This window comes from Arvicola amphibius, chromosome 2 (genome assembly GCF_903992535.2).
Source record: "Arvicola amphibius chromosome 2, mArvAmp1.2, whole genome shotgun sequence".
NCBI lineage: Eukaryota > Metazoa > Chordata > Mammalia > Rodentia > Cricetidae > Arvicola > Arvicola amphibius.
The window spans coordinates 57440745-57458754 of record NC_052048.2 but is presented as its reverse complement, the minus strand read 5'-3'; the positions used below and the strand labels follow the sequence as shown (position 1 = coordinate 57458754).

At 51.6% G+C, this 18010-nt stretch overlaps 1 protein-coding gene across 7 annotated transcripts in view; it reads right to left on the bottom strand.

The window, feature by feature from the left end:
- Iqsec1 (IQ motif and Sec7 domain ArfGEF 1) overlaps positions 1–14601 on the bottom strand; it is a 70104-nt gene extending 55503 nt beyond the window's left edge. For all 7 annotated transcript variants that reach the window (XM_038318584.1, XM_038318586.1, XM_038318583.1 and 4 more), the window contains exon 1: positions 14286–14601. In XM_038318584.1, the coding sequence (XP_038174512.1) occupies positions 14286–14350 (65 nt within the window). In that variant the 5' untranslated portion in view covers positions 14351–14601. The remainder of the gene's footprint in view (positions 1–14285) is intronic.
- Between the last annotated feature and the right edge of the window lie 3409 nt (positions 14602–18010).

Here is an 18010-nt window from a genome sequence, read left to right as displayed (position 1 = left end):
GAGATTAGAGTGTGAGCCCTGTGCTCAAAGCCCTACAGGCAAACAGGAGTGGGATGTGGGAGGCTGTGGTGACGGTGGGAGCCACTGAGAACACAATAGTAAAATGAAGATTTAGGGCCCAAGTCTTCAGGGGCACATGGGTCCTGAGAGCCGCTCAACCAACATCTCATCTCCAAATGAAAGTTGAGGGCGCGCACCTCTGACAGTGCAGACCCCCCACAGGGCTAGATGGAGGTGGTGTGGGATATCAGGTGGGTTTCTCCTTTTATCCTGTTCTCAAGTTTACATTAATGAGGACACAGATAATCAGAGGATTCAACAGCCTGTGGCCTAGGGTTGCAGGAGCACTCAGAGGCTGCAGTTGCGGGGAGAGGGCATATTCTGCCCTTCCACCTGCAGGAGAGCAGTTTATCCTTTTGGCTACTCTCTCACACACCTTTTCTCCTGCCCATCCGTTGGTCAGCTCTGACCACTTGGCTGGCCTCCCCGCCCCTGACCAGTGGACACTGCCCTTACTCCTTGGCCTTATCACACAATCTCTCCTGTAGGCCTGTCAGAGCCTCGTTACCTGCCCTCTCCCTGAAACACCAATGATCTAATCAAAGCACAGCTCCAACCATATCTCACTTCAGCTCCCAACCCAGGGAAATCAGTTATCACTATGACCCAGAAGGCTCACAAGACCCACTCATGCCTCCTGCCCCCCTCCACTGTACCCAAAGGGCCACCAGGCTCAGCTTAATCCCACTAGTCGCCAGGCTATTTGTCTACAGTCCAGCTCCCACCCCAGGACCTTTTTATATTTGCATAGCAGCTGCAGGCCGTGGTGGGATAAGGAGGAGGAATGGGAGCTGGAGGTACCTGTGGAAGACTGGCTAAGAAAGACAACGAAAAACTGAGTGGGAGTCAAGGGTGCTGGACTTCAGGCATGGTAGTGGTTCTGATGATGGCACAGGTGCTGAGTTCTAGAAGGCGCTGCCAGAAGCAGGGCTCTGGGCAGGGCTGGGCTCTCTGAGGCAAGCCAGCTGCCTACCTCTCCATATCCCAACAAGACATAGCCTGAACTCTGCCCTGGGCAGTTCAGGATCACTCTGGCCCATGCCTGCTATAGAGAGTGCAAGACTCATGGCTTGAGAAACCTTGGGGCTTACTCTAGCACAACCCAACCATCACCTTCATGGGGATGCTGATCTGGATCCAGACTCACAGCCCTGCTGACATTACTATTCCCAGCTAGAGAGACACGCGGCAGCCCCACTCCAGCCTACAGCCTGTGGCATGCTCTGACTGCCCGCACCCAGACCGCCAGAAGCCACCTTTATATATGTAGAAAAATATGGGTCTCCAAACAATGGGCTTTTCAGAGCAGTAGCTATTTTTAGAGCTCTGCTTACTGAACTAACACTCAGCATTTCCCCAACTTGTCAGCTGCTGCCCAGAGCCAGGCAGGCGGCAGGAGGAGCAGAGGTCAGGAGCTGGGGGCTTCTTGAGCCATTTGGGGGCCATTCGGGTATGCAGAGACAGATGTCAGTTTGGGGCTGCCCCATGCTAATGGGAGGCATGGCTAGCAGCCTGTCCATGTGCCCCGCCCAGCACAGCATGGCACCTGCCCTCCTGACAATTGTTCTTTTATCCAGTATGTTCTAGGTTGGAGTTGTACACCCAGGATTGAACACTAGCTTTTTCTGAGTCTCCATTTCTCTTCCTCATGTGTGGCTATGCTGCCCTTCTGTGACAACACAGAGGAGCTGGTGAGAGTGTCTGGGAGCCCAGAGGGCAGGCTGAGCAGGAACTGTTTCCTCAGTGTCCTGGGCAGCTGACCTTACACAAGCTTGTTCATCAGTTCATCGACACGGGGAAGGAAGAAAGGGCTCCATGTCTCTTGGCCCAGACCCTGCAGCCAGGCCCTCACAGTGTCCGGTCAACAACATGTTCTAGAAGGCCAGTCATCCTTCCGGCTTCCAAGCCAGCCCTCTCTCCCACTGTAGGCAGGAGTGGGTGCATGGAGTGGGGGGCAGAATAGACGGCCCCCTGACTCTGTTAGAGTGGCTTGCTCCCAAAGAACTCCAAGGATCAACCTAGGCTTTGAGCCAGCCTTAGACATCAAAACCAACCAGCCTTGCCCATCTACAATCTCAGAGGCTCCCATCGAAAGGAACACAAGGGTCCTAGCTATGCACAAACAGTCCTTAGCCCAGGGCCAGAGAAGGCCTGGCACCCATGTGAACAGTACAGGTGTCTCAGAAACCTAGCCCTGAGCACTTCCTCAGCAGCATGCAGGAGTGAGGGAAGGAAAGGGAACAGACACCTACAATTACCACTGCGTGAATCTCCTTATCCTTCTCCCTATGGGGACATCAGCTTAGAGGGCAGAGGTATCCATTTGCTCACAAACTGACTCCAATACCCAGTTGTGCGGGAATGGGCACAACAGATGAAATGGGTGAATGATGCTGACAGTGAAGGACTTGAGTAAGCAGGATGAGCTCTTCAGACCCAGAGCCCAATGAATAGGCAGGGCCAAAGCCACAATGAGGCCAAAAAAGATAAGGACATGGTCTGGTGTTCCCATCCCCCATCTCCCGCCTCTCATGAGTGGGAGGCCTGCGGGTCACACACAGACTAGGAAGCTACATTGTGGAAACGCCACAGACTCCACATATGCAAAACCCATCACATCATAGCATATAGTTCCTGAGCCTCAAGTCTCCAAATATGGATGACAATGCAGACACACTCTCTAGGACACACTGAGCTTAGCTTCAAGGCAACTGAATCTTCCCTGGAACTCTTCTGACAAACCCAGGACGCCTCTAGGAGTCACGTCTTAGCAGGCCAGACAAATGCAGTAGAAGAGGAGTTCCTGACACAGGCTGGCAACACACACCCTCACTTGGGAAGAGAGCCAGCTGGCAAAGGGGACAGGAGACTCTGCAATCAAGCCCAGCCAGGCCTCAGTCTGGCAAGGTGTCATCCTTATAGTCACCACTATCATTCTGCAGATGCCCCATCATGCCTGAGGATGCTATCCCACATCCCAGGAGCAGAGTACCAAACAGGACACAGGCCTAAACTCAGAGGAAAGCTTACACTAATGGCCCCTATGGCCAAATCTAGAGTAGGCAGCCTTTCCAGAGACTCCAGACCAAGGCTAGGGTAAGGCCCATGTACTTGGTTGGAGGCTAGGCAGTCTCTGCTCATAGGAAGCCTCTGAGGGCACAAGGGTCTCCGTAAATTATTCGAACACAGATCGGCAGCATGCTACGTGGTTCCCACAAATGTTTTGCCCTAAAAATTGGAATAACCTAGGCATGATGCTACATGCCCGTATCTCAGCACTTGGGAGTCTGAAGCAGGAGGATCACAAGTTTGAGGCCAGCCTGAGCTACACAGTGAGCTCTTATCTCAAAGCAAACAAACAATGGATGAGCTAGGGAATAAACAAAGAAAAATAAAGAGTAAGTCGGCACCATTTTAACATCTAGCGATTGGATACAAAACTTCTGACTTCTGAGAAGAGACAACAGCTAAGAACCCTGCCACCACCCTGGGCCTATGACCCAGAGTGGGAGCCGTCCCCCAATGATCTCATGGCCTGCCCATACCTAGCCTTCCACTCTTTTCACACTCCCTTCCTGTCTGTGGAGATCTGTGTAAGGCTGAAATTCAAGGCCCACTTGTCATTCCCAAGGAGCCCAAGTTAGAAGACAAGAGTCCCCAGGGCAGGGCTCAAAAACATCAGAGCCCTGCAGGGATGGTAAGACGCTGACTGAGGCCTTGCGCTCTGTGGGTTCTCGAAGCGTGAATTTTATCAGACTCCACAAAGGCTGCCTCATTACACGGATCACAGCCTACCACCTCACGGTAGGTCACGACAGCCACCAAGCCTCTGTACTAGGCAGTCTTGTTTTTTTTTTTTTGGTTTTTTTTTTTTTTTGGTTTTTCGAGACAGGGTTTCTCTGTAGCTTTGGAGCCTGTCCTGGAACTAGTTCTTGTAGACCAGGCTGGTCTCGAACTCACAGAGATCCACCTGCCTCTGCCTCCCGAGTGCTGGGATTAAAGGCATGCGCCACCACCGCCCGGCTACTAGGCAGTCTTGTGTCTGAGACTCAAGGAATCAGGGCACAATTTAAGAAGTCATCAGATGGCGGCATTTATTTCAAACTGACAGGGTGGCCTGCCCTGCCCACTGAGAAAGTCAGCTCATGTTTAGGATGACATCTCAAGGCTCCAGCGGTACCCAGAGCTGAGCAGGTGAAGTGCTACATGACCTGAGCCGAGTGACCACACTTCTTGGGGCTCACACTGGCTAGTGTCCTTGACCACTGACCACTGAGAACATGAGGTCAAGCAAAGACAGGCCCTGCCAACAACAGCTCCCACAGCAGCTGTCCTGCCTTGTGCCACTGACTAGAGAAGGGCTCCACCCCAGGGTTCTGTTCCACTTGTCCAGCACAGAAAGGGGACAGGAAGGATGCTCCCGTGCTACCACCCAGCTGGGCCCTTGAAGGCTCTGGAGCCAGACCCATCTTGGAGATTTGGGTCGGGTCTTCACTCAAAGTCACTACTCCCTGCTGGGTCCAGGAGCAAAGTTCCCTACAGTTGCCACCACGTTCTTATCGAGCCTCCCCCTTCCTCCTCTCCTTTTGCTTTCATGGTCCACTCCCTGCAGCTCGCCCTCAGCTGGGCGGCTCTTGTTGGTTTTGAATGCACAAAGATGACCAGAAGCTTCCGACCCCAGAGCTTGCTCGGAAAGATTTTTCAGAATACACATACACACACAGAGCCAAAAATCTTCCCGGCTGAGCCAAATTAAATACAGAGTCCTCTAGTTATTTCCATACGTGCAAAATGGACTTAAATAAAGCAGCTCTCTGTGGCAGGCTCCAGCAGACAGGGCCAGGCTGGGCCCCAGGGACTCCCCGGGAGGGCTGAGAAGGGGGAGGCACAGGCTGGGGGCCAGCCCTGGAGAGTGTGAGCGGTGCCAGTGAGAAAGAGGCCTGTGTAACAGGCAGCTTCTCGGCTCATCCTGCCACCAGGGGTGCAGCTCCCAGAGGCCTCAAGTACATGGCAGAAAGCACAGCAAACGGCTCCCGCTCCTCCTGACACTTGGGCAGCCCACCAAGGGATCATGTATCACAGCTGAAGGCCCAGAATTGCCACCCACTGACCACCCAGCACTTACAATGAGGAGCACCTGGATACTGCAATTGACAAACTTCTGGAGATGCGCCAGATTGTCTTCCCTCCCATTTTGTGGAGGAAAAAAAAATACCAAGGCACAGAGAGGTGAAAATTTAACCAATGCCATAGGCCTCGGAGAAGAAAGGGGGGGCTATTGGGGTGTGGACCACCCCCCCAAGACTGGGCTCCTCCTTTCCTGTGTCACCTAGGTCCCTCTGGGGCCAGCCCACTACTCAGTCAGGGCACAGCAGCCAGCAGGATCTTACTGTTTTCAAGTTTCCTGAGATCCTCATCTGCCCCATAAGCCCAGAGAGACAGAGAGCACCACCCGACTCCCTATATCACTGGCACATAGGCCCTCTCCCAGTGACTGAATACCCCTCAGGAAGGGATTGTGGCCATAGGCCAGGGACTGGGCCTCTTTGGGCCTGCACTTCTTAGCTATAAAGTGGGAATACCAGGCAGGAGTAGAGGCATATGCCTTTAATCCCAGCACTTGGGAGGCACTTAGTAGGGGAGTGGATTTTTGTAAATTCGAGGACAGCCTGGTCTACACAGTGAGTTCCAGGACAGCCAGAGCTATGTAGTAAGATCCCGTCTCCAAAACAAAACAAGGTAAGAATACCAACTGACCACACAGGGCCTTGCAGTGACACACCCACAATCCTCAACTGGGGTCTGCAGGCCAGGAGGTGCTTCTGGGAGACTTATCCCTGGATTGCACCCTGGCAACAGGTGAGAGATGATGAACTTGCGCCAGGAGGAGGGGAGCACCCTGTGGAATCAGCGGCATCCACACTTAGGGTGGGGATGAGAGTATGACCTAAGTATGCTCCTTGCACCAAGACAGCCAGAGGTAATTTGGGCTTTTTCTGACCAAACCTGGTAGAGTCCTGCCATCCCCCCACCCCCCACCATGTGCCAAGAACTGTGGTAGAAGCCAGGGTTAGTCGTTAGATGTTCATAATAATGACAGCAACTAACATCTAGAACACCTACCGTGTGTCAGTCTCATTACTGGGGACCTACTATGTGCTAGGCTCCAAACATAGCACTGAAGGCTGGCCAGCTTCTAAGAGTGCAGGCCAAAGTGGTGTCAAGAGGGCCTTAGTGGGCCAGACTCAGATAGGGAAGAGTAGAACAGAAACTGTCTCTAGGTCTTTGGCTGTAGGCAACTACCAAACCCCTCGGGAGGGGTGTGGTATTAGCTGCTCAAGTTGTGGGTTAAGGGAGAACCAGAAGTCCTGGATAAAGAAGAAAGGGACTGGGCAAAGGCTAGGGACCCTACCATTGAAAAGCATCATGTCAAGGAAACAAGAGGAGGGTGGCAAGAGCCACAACCGGACTCACAGACCTCATGGGAGAGGCCAAGAGCCCATTTCCTTGGCCTCACTCTCAGGAGGTCCTAGGGTGACAGAGAAACACATCTTATACACAACCGATGAGGGCACCACAGACACAGCCTCTTCCACACACAAGGCCTCCCAAAAGGGTCAGCCATCAGTACTTCACTGACTTGAAGCTGGCCCAAGCCCAGTGTTCTTGGAATGGAGACAGCACGACCAGGGGCTGTGCAAGGCACCCACCCCAGGGAGAGCATATCTTCAAGACCAGGATAAGGCTGTCCATGAGACAAGTTCCAGATTAAAAAAAAAATCAGAGAAATTTGCTTCAAAATAATAGATGGCAATAAGATAACCTGCCATAGAAATCATTTTTACTATTCTCTACTTCTGTAGGCATTTGAAATTTTAACAATAGCTGGAGATATAGGTCAGCAGTTTAGAACACTTGCTGCTCTTGCAGAGGAAATGGATTTGATTCCCAGCACTGACAGAAGTTTACAAAACTAGTTCCAAGGAACCCAATGCCCTCTTCTGGCCCACTGGGGTACCTCCCCACACACACACACACATAGTACACATACATATATGTAGGTAGACACTCGAACACATAAAAAATTAAATCTTTTTTAAAAAGAAAAAAATTTAAATAGTAGAGGCTTAATGACTAATACTTGCTATTTACATCAAGGTTTATTGCCCTCTGGGGCCATTTTGTCTCAAAACAGAACAAACTCCAAGTGCACACACTTAAGCCCTGACTGTGCTGTCAGGACCATAGGGGCCCTGAGTTGGCTGGTGCAGCTGCAAAACACTCACACGTTGGACCCACTGGGAAATCACACTGTGACCAAGTGTGATGGTTGGGTCCAAGCATGTTAGCAGGAACCACAGAATGGCTAGCAGGCACCGAACTCCCACTACCTGCCTGGCACTCATTCACTGTCCCTCCCGTCACAGTGTGAAGAGAGCTGACTCTATACTGTCTTGAAACCCATTGGACAATCTTGAGAAAGAACAGATAACTTCCCGTGGCTGGCAAATGAGTCCAAAGAGGCATGAACACTGGACACCCAAGGCTCCACCCCTCCTCTCCAAAATGGCAGTGCACCCCAGCACCCATCCCATGAGGGTACTCAGGAGCCCCACACTGTCAACGGGGGGTTGAGTGGGCCCAGAAGGCTCCAGAAGGGTCTTTCCACAGCTGCTACCTCTACCCTTCTGACCATCTTCACCCAGAGTTCTAAGCCTGCATGCTGCATCCCCCACAGTGCCAGGGCAGGGCCAGAGGTGCTCACCAACCAAAAAGCCTTGTCTGTACATAGCAAAGCTCAGTACTTCCTCAGTTTCCTTGCCTGTAAAATGGAATAATGGCAGCAATTCCACAGTGTTCATGGGCAGTTCCAATGAGTGTGTGTGAAACTCAAAGGCCCTGGGGAGCAGCTTCTGTTGTTCTTATTCTGTTGCCTGGCCACATCCCAGTCTCAAACCTGAGCTAACATCAGACCCATGAAAAGTAGCTGGGGCTTTGCCTAAACCCAGCACCCGCTTTCTTTCCTGTTGTCACGGACCAGACACCTGTTGTGTGTGATACCCATGCTGCCTCTCTCTGCACAGACCCCACTGACAGATAAGGCAGAAGCGCAGAGCTGTGACCACTTGCCTCAGCAACACATCTAGAAAGGGGCAGATCTGGGACTCCGGCCAGGTTCCTCCAATTCTCATTGCCATCCTCTAGCCACTGACATTGCTTCCGATCTGGGGGTGGGGTGGTGTGGATAATGAGCCCCCCTTGCCAGGACTGAAGCCAAGCCCTGAGCCTTGTGCCTCAGGTGCCAGAAGCAGCACAGACAGGACCAGAACCACCAGCGTGGCCCAAAGCTCCACCCAACATAGGCCACGGAGCCCAAGGCCTTATAGCCTTACTCCATCTGCCTCTACACTGGGCACTCTCCTCAAGGTCTACAAGGCCCAGTATCCTTGGCTTTAGGATTCTACCTCATAGAACATGCAGACCAAGCCTCCCTCTTCACCCTAGCTGAACAGCAAACCACCTTGCTGGGCCCTCTTTCTGATCTGTGGGCAAAGCAATTCCCTTCATCTCTTCTTAGCAGCTGTTCTGACAGTAAGCAAGCACACGAGTCTGTGAACCTTCAGGATCTCCTCCTGCTCTGTCCTATTCCTGCTCTGCCTTATCAAATGCGTGAAACTTCTTGGTCCCCTCACTGTTATGTCTGCCTCCCTCCTTCTTTTAAATCTAGTTTTCTCTGTGGCCAGAAAGTAAAGTTAACTGCTCCTGTCCAGAAAGACATTTCCCCTGAATAATCAACATGGTCCCATTCCTGTGTTGGGGAGCCACACCAGCCTGAAGAGTCAGTACCACCATCTGTCACCGCTGGTTTCCGTGCAGCTCTACAGAATGCCATGGCAACCAGTGCCTCCTGTCCTCACAGCTACTCCATAGCCACGCGCCATCATCTACACTTCATAAAAGGAGAAACTAAGGTACAGAAAGGGTATGGGACGTGATTAGATCACAGAGACAGTGGGGAACAGAGTTGAGGCTGCAGGTAGAGGCATAGGTGGTCCAGTAACAAGTCTGCTCCCAGCATATGGGCTGAAGAGTATCCTCATTTACAGGTGACCACAAGGGTCTTCACCGAGGTACAGACAGGAAGCCAGAAAGAGGGAAATCAACAGCCAGTGAGTTGCCAGGCCTTTTTAGGTGGTCTCCTCTTGAGGGAGGGGTAACCCTTCAAAGCTTACTAATAAACACGCATGAAACAATAAAGCCCACCAGAATAACGGCAACCACAGCCACTGCCTAGCAAGTGCTTAGTGGAACTACAAGTTCTGTTCCAAAGATTCTCCCTGCATCTGAGTGCCAAACCACCCAGTCTCCAGTCAGATGAGAAACAAAACTACCGGACTTCTAACTTGTAAAGTGGGTCTCTGAGAGAATGTATTCAGGTTGCTGGCAGACTGGAACACAGCCTGGGCAGCAGGCAATTTGGGGGAATCCTTTCTGTTTGTGTGCATGAGAGGCTGTTTCCAGCTGGGGCCTCTTTCAAATCTTCCATTTTATTAACCATCCTCCTCCCCTCCAGGGGATTAAGTTCACCACCCACAGCCATCTGTCCTTTCATGTCAGAAGCCATGGGTTTCCTCACCATGTGGAAGCCTGCCATATTTGGATTGGTCCCTCACTGGATCAGGGGACAGTCAGTTTTTGTCCCCAAGCCCCCAAGACCATGCATAGCTGGAGCTGAGCTACACACAGGATGAAAGTAGATAAAAGCATTAAATAAATAAATAAATAAATAAATAAATAAAGTGCTGCCCGCAAAGCCCCTGTAGGGTCCAGAGAAGTGGTTCTTGTGGTCTGTGGGGAAAGAGAAGACGTCAGGAAAGCCTGGCACATTGTCACAGACCAGAGTACAGGCTGGGGCACTTGGGAAAATTTTGGGAATCCAGACACCAGGGAATACCAGATCTATTTACACTTGTGACATTTTGCCAGACATGAATTAATCCCAGAGGAAACAGATTCTGGCTGTGGTACACACAGGCCCTGAAGCCAGGCAGACAGGGTGCAAATCTCGGCTCAGCCTTCCCTGGCTGGGGACTCTACACCTCTTCCTCACATCTGAAATGAAGCACAGAAAGAAGCCTGTATTCCTAAATGAAGAAACACATATATATACACTAATGCTGTGCACAGCCATGTGGCTATTACTGAACTGACCTTGGAACAGAAAGGAAAAGCAAATGCAGTGAGTCGCTCGGCTTTGCAAGCATAGAGGAAGTCTCATGAAAACTCCAGAGTGCCTTCATTTCAAACTCAACTGCCACTGTGGAGAGAGACCTTGCACCAAGGGAATAAAAGGTGAACGATGCCACTTCCCTGATGAGCAGAGACACCGTGGCCATGTACAAATGACACAGGCAACAAACTCTAAGCAAGTGGCCTCAGAGTATCCCCATGTAGGGTCCCCAGTCTTCAACCTAGAATAAGAGAAGATGGCGGGGACCATTTTAATCCAACAGTTCTGCCACAGAAGGGAAAAACTGGTCAGTGACAGCAGCAACTGCTGACTGGGCTCTGGGCAGAGTTGCTCACTTTGCCCCACACCCACTCACAGTCACAGTCTAGGTGTAACATGGGTGAGACAATCAAGGCTCAGAGAGGGGAGGCAACATACCCAATGCTGCTCAGCCAAAGTCAAGACTCTGACATACAGAGTAACCTTGGTTCCTCCATCAGCTCAAGGCCTGGCCAAGGCCAGTAGATGTCAGAGGAATGAAAGAATACAGGCAAGCCCGGGGCCAAGTACCCCTTGGATTAACCTCCTCCAGGGCAGGAGAGGCATGCCATACCTGTTCATACTTGCATTCCTGGATGCAGTGGTCAATCTAATCATGGGCCAGGTGCTGGGCTAGGTATGGGCACATGCCATGGGCCATCACTCAGTAAGGGTACCGCCACGGAAGCCAGAGTTGGGACAGGTCCAGCTGGCACTATGCCATATTTTCCCCATAATTGCCATCAATTTTCTCTCTGCAGCAGCTCCCACAGTGGATCAGCCAGATCCTCTAAGGCCACAGCAATTAATTCTTCAAGAGCCTTAATGGCCTTTAAAGTCATTAGAATCTGCTTTTGAGGACTCAGGGTAAATCATACTCAACAGCCTTGAGCCTCCTCTCCCCAGACAAACACACCTCCACAGGGAACCTCTCCCAGGCTTCCAGTCATGGCCCAGTCCCAGCCCACTAGAGCTTGGTGTTGCCTTGCCTCTGTGCTTACTGGGCGGATATTTCACACGTCATCATCATTCAAAGGAAATTTACAAAAGAGGAAGGAAGAAAACACAGCGGGTCACTGGCAGCTGGGAAGTGTACAGTGCTGACTTGGACAAACCGGACGGCAGACTGGAGGCTTGAGGGCTGGCCAGCCATGGAAGGCCACCCATACCCACAAAGGCCCTGCAGGCACTACTTTCATACCCTATCATTAAAGGAGAAACTGAGGCCCAGAAGGCTATGGTAGCTTGCATAAAGTCACAGTGTAAGCTGTGATTTGAAAGAACTATCTACTTGAGCCATCTTCCTGCTGTCCTGAGCTGCTTTGGACTCCTGATACTCTAGCAACCCAGGACTCCATGTCTGCAGAAGGTAGCCATGGAAATGCACCTGTACATGTGCATGTACATCACACACACACACACACACACACACACACACACACAGAGCACTTGTCCAATCCCTTCTAAAAACACCCATCTGCCCAGTCATCAGGCTATTCAACCATGCAGCTGTCAGTCCTGTCCATGTTTTAAGCCAAAGCTGTGTAAATATTAGCACAACTAGTTCATAGTCCGACTTCCTTGAATGAAAGCCTCAAGTCCTGGTAGGGGCCTCTGGAGGCGTAGCCTCTATCATACCATCTGGGCCTGAGCCCCTTGAACTATTGTGGTCCAGGTGTGGCCACTGGGCTCTCTGCCTTTGCTTGTGCTCCTTTAGAAAATAAAGGTAAACAATCCTGTGCTGCTGTGATGTGGGAAAACAGTGAAGCATCAGGTGGCCCATGCTATTCAAGAAGCCTGTGAATGCAGGACAGTGCGCCAGCCTGAGAGTGACGTGAGGCACAGAGACTGGGGTTTTTAAGTCTCTGGAACATGCTGGCTCCTATCTGAATTTAGATAGCAGGAGATGACTAGGTAAAAGGACTAACTATAGGTAAGATGCAAGAAGGTCCCAGGAAGGCTCTGTAACCAAAGGAGCACCTAGCTCAGCCTCCACATCACTCATGAGTCTCTCCAGCCCTCCTAGGTTTCCTTAGAAACCAAGTGGGGGTGGGGGGTTTGCCCATCTGCTCTGCTGCTGATGGGCTGCACCTGAGCAGGATACCTGGCCCCACTTGTGGCTGCAGAACAGCTGCCAACCAGCAATCCAGATCCAGAATCTAGGCAGGAACCCCTGCAGCTGGAAGACTTCCATCAGAGACACAGAGTGACTTCTGCTGATGATGTGGGACAGAAACACAAGGGAGGCAGCCATGGACATACCAGCGGAAGCGGTGACACTGGGGAGATTTCGATGGAGAGGAAAAGCCCTTAGACTCCTCCAGTTCTAGGGGAGAAGAGGTATGGCCAGAAACTGCTGACCCATTTCCCGTGGTCACACTGCTGGATGCATGGGGACTAAAAACACAACTCTGAGCTATGTTCACTGCTGTGTCCCTGGTCCCCAGGGCAGAGGCTGGTATATATACACGAGGCACTCAATAACCTCAGAGTCTTAGTGCTGATGAGTCTGAAGGCCCAGACTCTTTGCTCTCTTGCAATATGAGGGTGTTGGTACAACAGGACAGGAATTCAATCATTGGATGGGACGGCTGAGGAAGTGTGCAGGGTGTTGACCACCTGTGGGATCTGATTGTGCCCCCTCCCCCAATCCCAGAGGAAGCCACATTTCTAGACAGACGACTGTGCAGCTGCAACATGCCTGGCCTCTGCCTTCGATGCTAGAAGTATGGGGTCTTAGGAAACAGCCTCCCTTCCCCGAGTTCCACATGAAGCTTCAGGCCAGAACCCCACTCTTGGGGTGGGACAGGGTACTGCAGAATACACTCATTTTTTTTTCATTGCAACTGCCAAGCAGGCTTTGGGAAATTTTGAAATAAAAGATTAAAGGGCTCCAGGTGGGCTTCCCCCAGAGAGGCCCAGTCCACATGTCAACAAATCCCCTCAGCCCCACACCCCTGCTCACAGAGGGGCCTGCGGACAGCTCAGGGGCAGCTGTGCTGCCGAGCAAGAGGAAATCAATATTCCTAGCACATACACACACAGTCTCTCTCTCTCTCTCTTCATAAACACAGGCCTAGGGTACTCAGACAGCCTCCCATAGACCCCTAAAACCAAGAGTGGCCAGCTTCTCTGTATCATCAGACTCCTTCCTGGACCAGACACAAGCTTCACTCCAGCAGGTAAACAACACCCACAGTCCCAGCCAGCCGCCCCACTCACGTCTGTACTTGGTCAAAAACAGCAGCCACACAAACTCCAGGCACCTGAGCACCCACCCAGCCAGGTGTGCAGTATCTACACACACACACACACGAGAGAGAGAGAGAGAGAGAGAGAGAGAGAGAGAGAGAGAGAGAGAGAGAGAGAGAGAGAGAGAGAGAGAGAGAGAGAGAGAGAGAGAGAGAGAGAGAGAGAGAGAGACAGAGAGAGAGAGAGACAGAGAGAGAGAGAGAAACAGAGAGAGAGAGAGACAGAGAGAGAGAGAGACAGAGAGAACATTCATGCTGGAGTCTCCCTGACACAGTGTATACATAAATGCAGACAGACCCAGGGTCTCTAACAATTAGACTTGTAGGAGAAGCCCCTGGCAGTATGTGCACTGAAATCAGATACAAGACACAGGCAGAGTTGGTTACCCTCCCTGATACAGACTACAGGCCATTTGTTGTCTTGTCCTTGATACACACACACACACACACACACACACACACACCCCAAATCTAGTTTCCCACTCTTCCCCACAGAACTCCTGTGCCCACAACCCACTTCTTTCCTTACATACCCTCTCTAACAGAGACCCGGTCCTGGCAGGCAGGCCGGGCGCTCAGCCCTGACAGTCACACCCATCCACGCAGCCCCCCTCTGCCACACAGGATCCCCACCGCTGACGACCCCGCCCCGGTCGGGGCCCACCTCCCTCCGCCGGCCCCTGCTCTTGCTCGGTAGGCCTTACCCGCTGTCAAGTTCCAGCTCTAGCAGGGACTGGGTCCTCTCTGAGTTGCAGTGCAGGCACCACATGACGGCCGCCGCAGGAGCGGCCCGGGCCGGCGCCCGGGGACCCAGGCCGAGCAGCGCGTCTGCGACTCCCACCGCGGCCGCCGGACCCCGGACCCGATCCCTGACGACCCGTCCGCCCACCACTCGCCCTCTCCTGTCCCTCCGGCTTGCGCCCGTGGGTTCACGCAGCCCTACGTCCCGGAGTCCAAATGCCGGCCCAGAGCGACCCTCCTGCCGCCGCCTGCCTGGCGTAGCGCAAGTCCGGCCCGAGGAATGTGGTCGGGAGGGGGCGGGGCTACTGGGCGGGGGGTGGGGCTCTTTGGGGGCGGGGCCAGATCCGTGAGTTCCGGGAGGAGCGCAGATTCTGCTCTTGCCAGGGCAGCAGAAGAGTCACAGGCTTGCACCACTGGGTGCGGGACTGCAAGCCCTCGTCTTCCCTACGTGTAAACGCAACAGGTAAGAACGCGCCGAAAACCTCAATCTGCACCAATCCTGACTGACTTCAACATACAAAACTTTGCACCCCCAAACAGAGGAGCAACAAGTCGTTCCAGGGCTCCGACGCGCCTGTCTCAGATCTGGTGGAAAGTAATTTGTTTCTCGCCAAACATACCCACACACCGTTTGCCGCCAGTGACACGCTGGAAGCAATAACGAACAGAATCGTACGGGGCTTTACTGGTACCCAGACCAGTGGGCAGCACTGTGAAGTGTTATTTCAGGCCCCATTCACTGATAAGGAGACTGAAGCTGAGGACCCTCCCTTGCCCTCTCCTTCCCCATCTACAAGCTCTCACTACTTGCTGATCGATCCCATTGTGTATACTTAACTCATTTATTACACACAAAGCAGGCAAGGTGCCCGGTACCAACACTGGTAGAATGCCCACATATACAAGGAGAGAGCAAGAAGATATACACAAATCAAACACCCACCCTGAACACCCCACAAGCAAGAGGGCAGAGGGGGAGTGCAGGAGCGACTAATGTGGGAGCATCTTGTACACATCCATTGGCAGTGTAAAAATTACACAGGATGTACAAGGTGGCACGAGTCTGTGTAATCCCACAACCTTGGAGACTGAGTCAGGAGATCCTGAGTTCAAAACCAACCTGGGCTGGTGAGACCTAGATCAAAAGATCTTAGAGGGGGAAGAAATACTTGCATTTTGACAATTGCATACTGATAATACTCTAGTGTCCATCTTCCAGAAAGAATTCTTGCTCATCAGCAGGAAGGCTAATTTTCAGCAAAAGGCAAAGGGTGAAAATGAGCATTTCTGCCAAGCATAGATAACCAATGACCAGGGAGAACCCTGAAAGATGCCTAGCACGAGTGGTCACAGGGCAGGTATGGAGACAAGTGTGAAGCAGTACCACTCCTCATCCACTTTAGAAGCTACAGAAGTTCCCATGCTCAGACACAGTGGCCATATTTGGCATCCACTTGGCTAGGGTGAGGTATGGAGGTGGCAGGAGACAGGACGGCAATAGCTACTTGTGGGGAGGCCAGAAGAAAACTCCAAACTCTGTTCCAGTTACCCTCTAAAAATAGGGGATACTAAATAGAATCAAGAGGGATCCCTCCGGGCCCAGCTTCAGGAACTCAGGGGAAGCAGGCTCCAGTCTCACCATCCAGATCCACCAGGAATCTCAGGCACTCCTCCCAGGTCCAGGGCACACAGCCGACCAGGCTGGGATTTAGATGGAGTCAGCTTTCCCCGGTGAGCAAGTGGTGTGGTTGTGGGGTGAGTCTCTGCAAATCAGACGCCTCTATCTCCTGATTTTATCTTCCGGAACACAGCGTGTCTCACTCTTGCCCCAGTGCCTGGCAAATTCATAGCAAATGACTGTGAATGGGAACAAGGAAAGTCCTGGCTGGGAGACATGGCGAATGCTGATTTTTCTGCAGAAATGACTACCCAGACAGAATCAGTTGTTATTCCTCCCATTCTGGCAAATTTTGTAGTCCCCAGAGTCCCAATTTCTTCAAAGTGTTAACTTATCAGACATCTCTACCCTAGCTGATTCAATATCCTGATTAAATTTACCCAGCATTAAGAAGCATGTACCCTGTCCCCAATGAGGGAACACTATAGTAACAAGTATATCTTAATATGGTGTTACTAACCCTGGAAAGGTCACAATAATGGGGGCATTTGGGATTAGGCCTCGAGGGGTAAAATAGGAACTTCTCTAAGAGATGCCAGAAGCAACGAAGACGTAAGAATGTTTAGATCCAGTTTGGGCCTGGGTTTTAATCCTGAGCTGATTGCTTTGGCCTGTTTTAGATACCATAATCCCAACATATTACCATCCTCTTGGCTTCTGACAGTCTCCCTGCTCTCCATGGCCAGACATGTGACATCCCAAGCTGTCAGGGTGAAGCCCAGCTCCTCCCTACATCTGGCTGGCTGAGGCTCATGTGGCCTGGCTATAGGCCATCTCTCCAGCACTGCTCCCATTCCCTCCCTCCTGCCCGCCTTGCTAACAGTAATAGTAAGCTTCTTACAGCTAAGCTTTACTCAGTCCTCCGAACCCCCAGTCTGCCCAGTTCATGACTGAGACTTTGGGGTTCAAATTTCATGTCTCTTCTCCCAGACTAACCTCGTCCAAGTCAGAACCTCCCCGCTTTGACTCCAGTTTCTCTACTGGGCCTCCCTCCTTATGTGAGTAAGCTATGTTATACATGTGAGGAAGAGCTGGCCCTATTCTTCCTGCAGCCACTCTATGCCTACTCTGGGGAACCTGGGTCCCTCCCTGGGTACCTTGCAGATACATATATCAAAAGGTTTGGCTGAGACCTAGATCTAGCACAATGTCTGTCTTTGTATTAATAAAGTTTTATTAGAAGAGAGTTGTGCTCATTCACTCAGGTATTGTATTAACTAACTAAACAGTTGCAAGGGAGACATGTGGCCTGCAAAGCTGTCCAGCCCTTCCCAGAAGAATCTCAAATCCCCACCAGGAGACTCACACTGGCCCCAGCCACTTGGTGAAATTTGTTCATCCAAGCAGACTGTGTGCCTAGGCAGGAACTGCCAAAGTAGACCGCAAACACTGTGGGGAAGACAGCAATGAACTCAACAGACTAGGCCAGGTAGTCTGTGCACATGAGAGCCTAATTCTTATTCTTAGAAATAAATCCTGCAATACTGCCTGACCCAGCAATGGAAGCTCACACTAAACAGACAGTGGCCATGACACTGCAAATGCTCTGGCTGCGGCAACAGTGCCAGGGGTCAGAGGGGTGGCACTGGAAGATATATAAGGCCATAGAATATGCTCTATTTCATCAGACAGGAGCATGAGCAAGCATACTTCCATAGGACTGCAATCACACAACACAGATTGTGCTTGCTTTCTGCTATGCTGGGGATGAACCCAGGATATGGGACAGGCTAGGCAAGCACCCCACAACTGAGCTATACCACAGCCCTCCCAGACCACTGTTTACAAGAGACACAAGGAAGAGGTACCAATGGCTGCCATAAAAAGGGGATCTGGAGATCCCAGAGAGTCCTTGGCCCCTGCACCTTAAGTCTGATTGGGTGGGAAAGAGCTTCAAAGAGACTTACACTGTCTGACTTCTGACAGTTTTGAAAAACATTAATTTTTTTTTAGGTGTGTGTGTATGTGTGTATGGAGATATGTACATGTAAGTGCAGGTGTCCTTAGAGA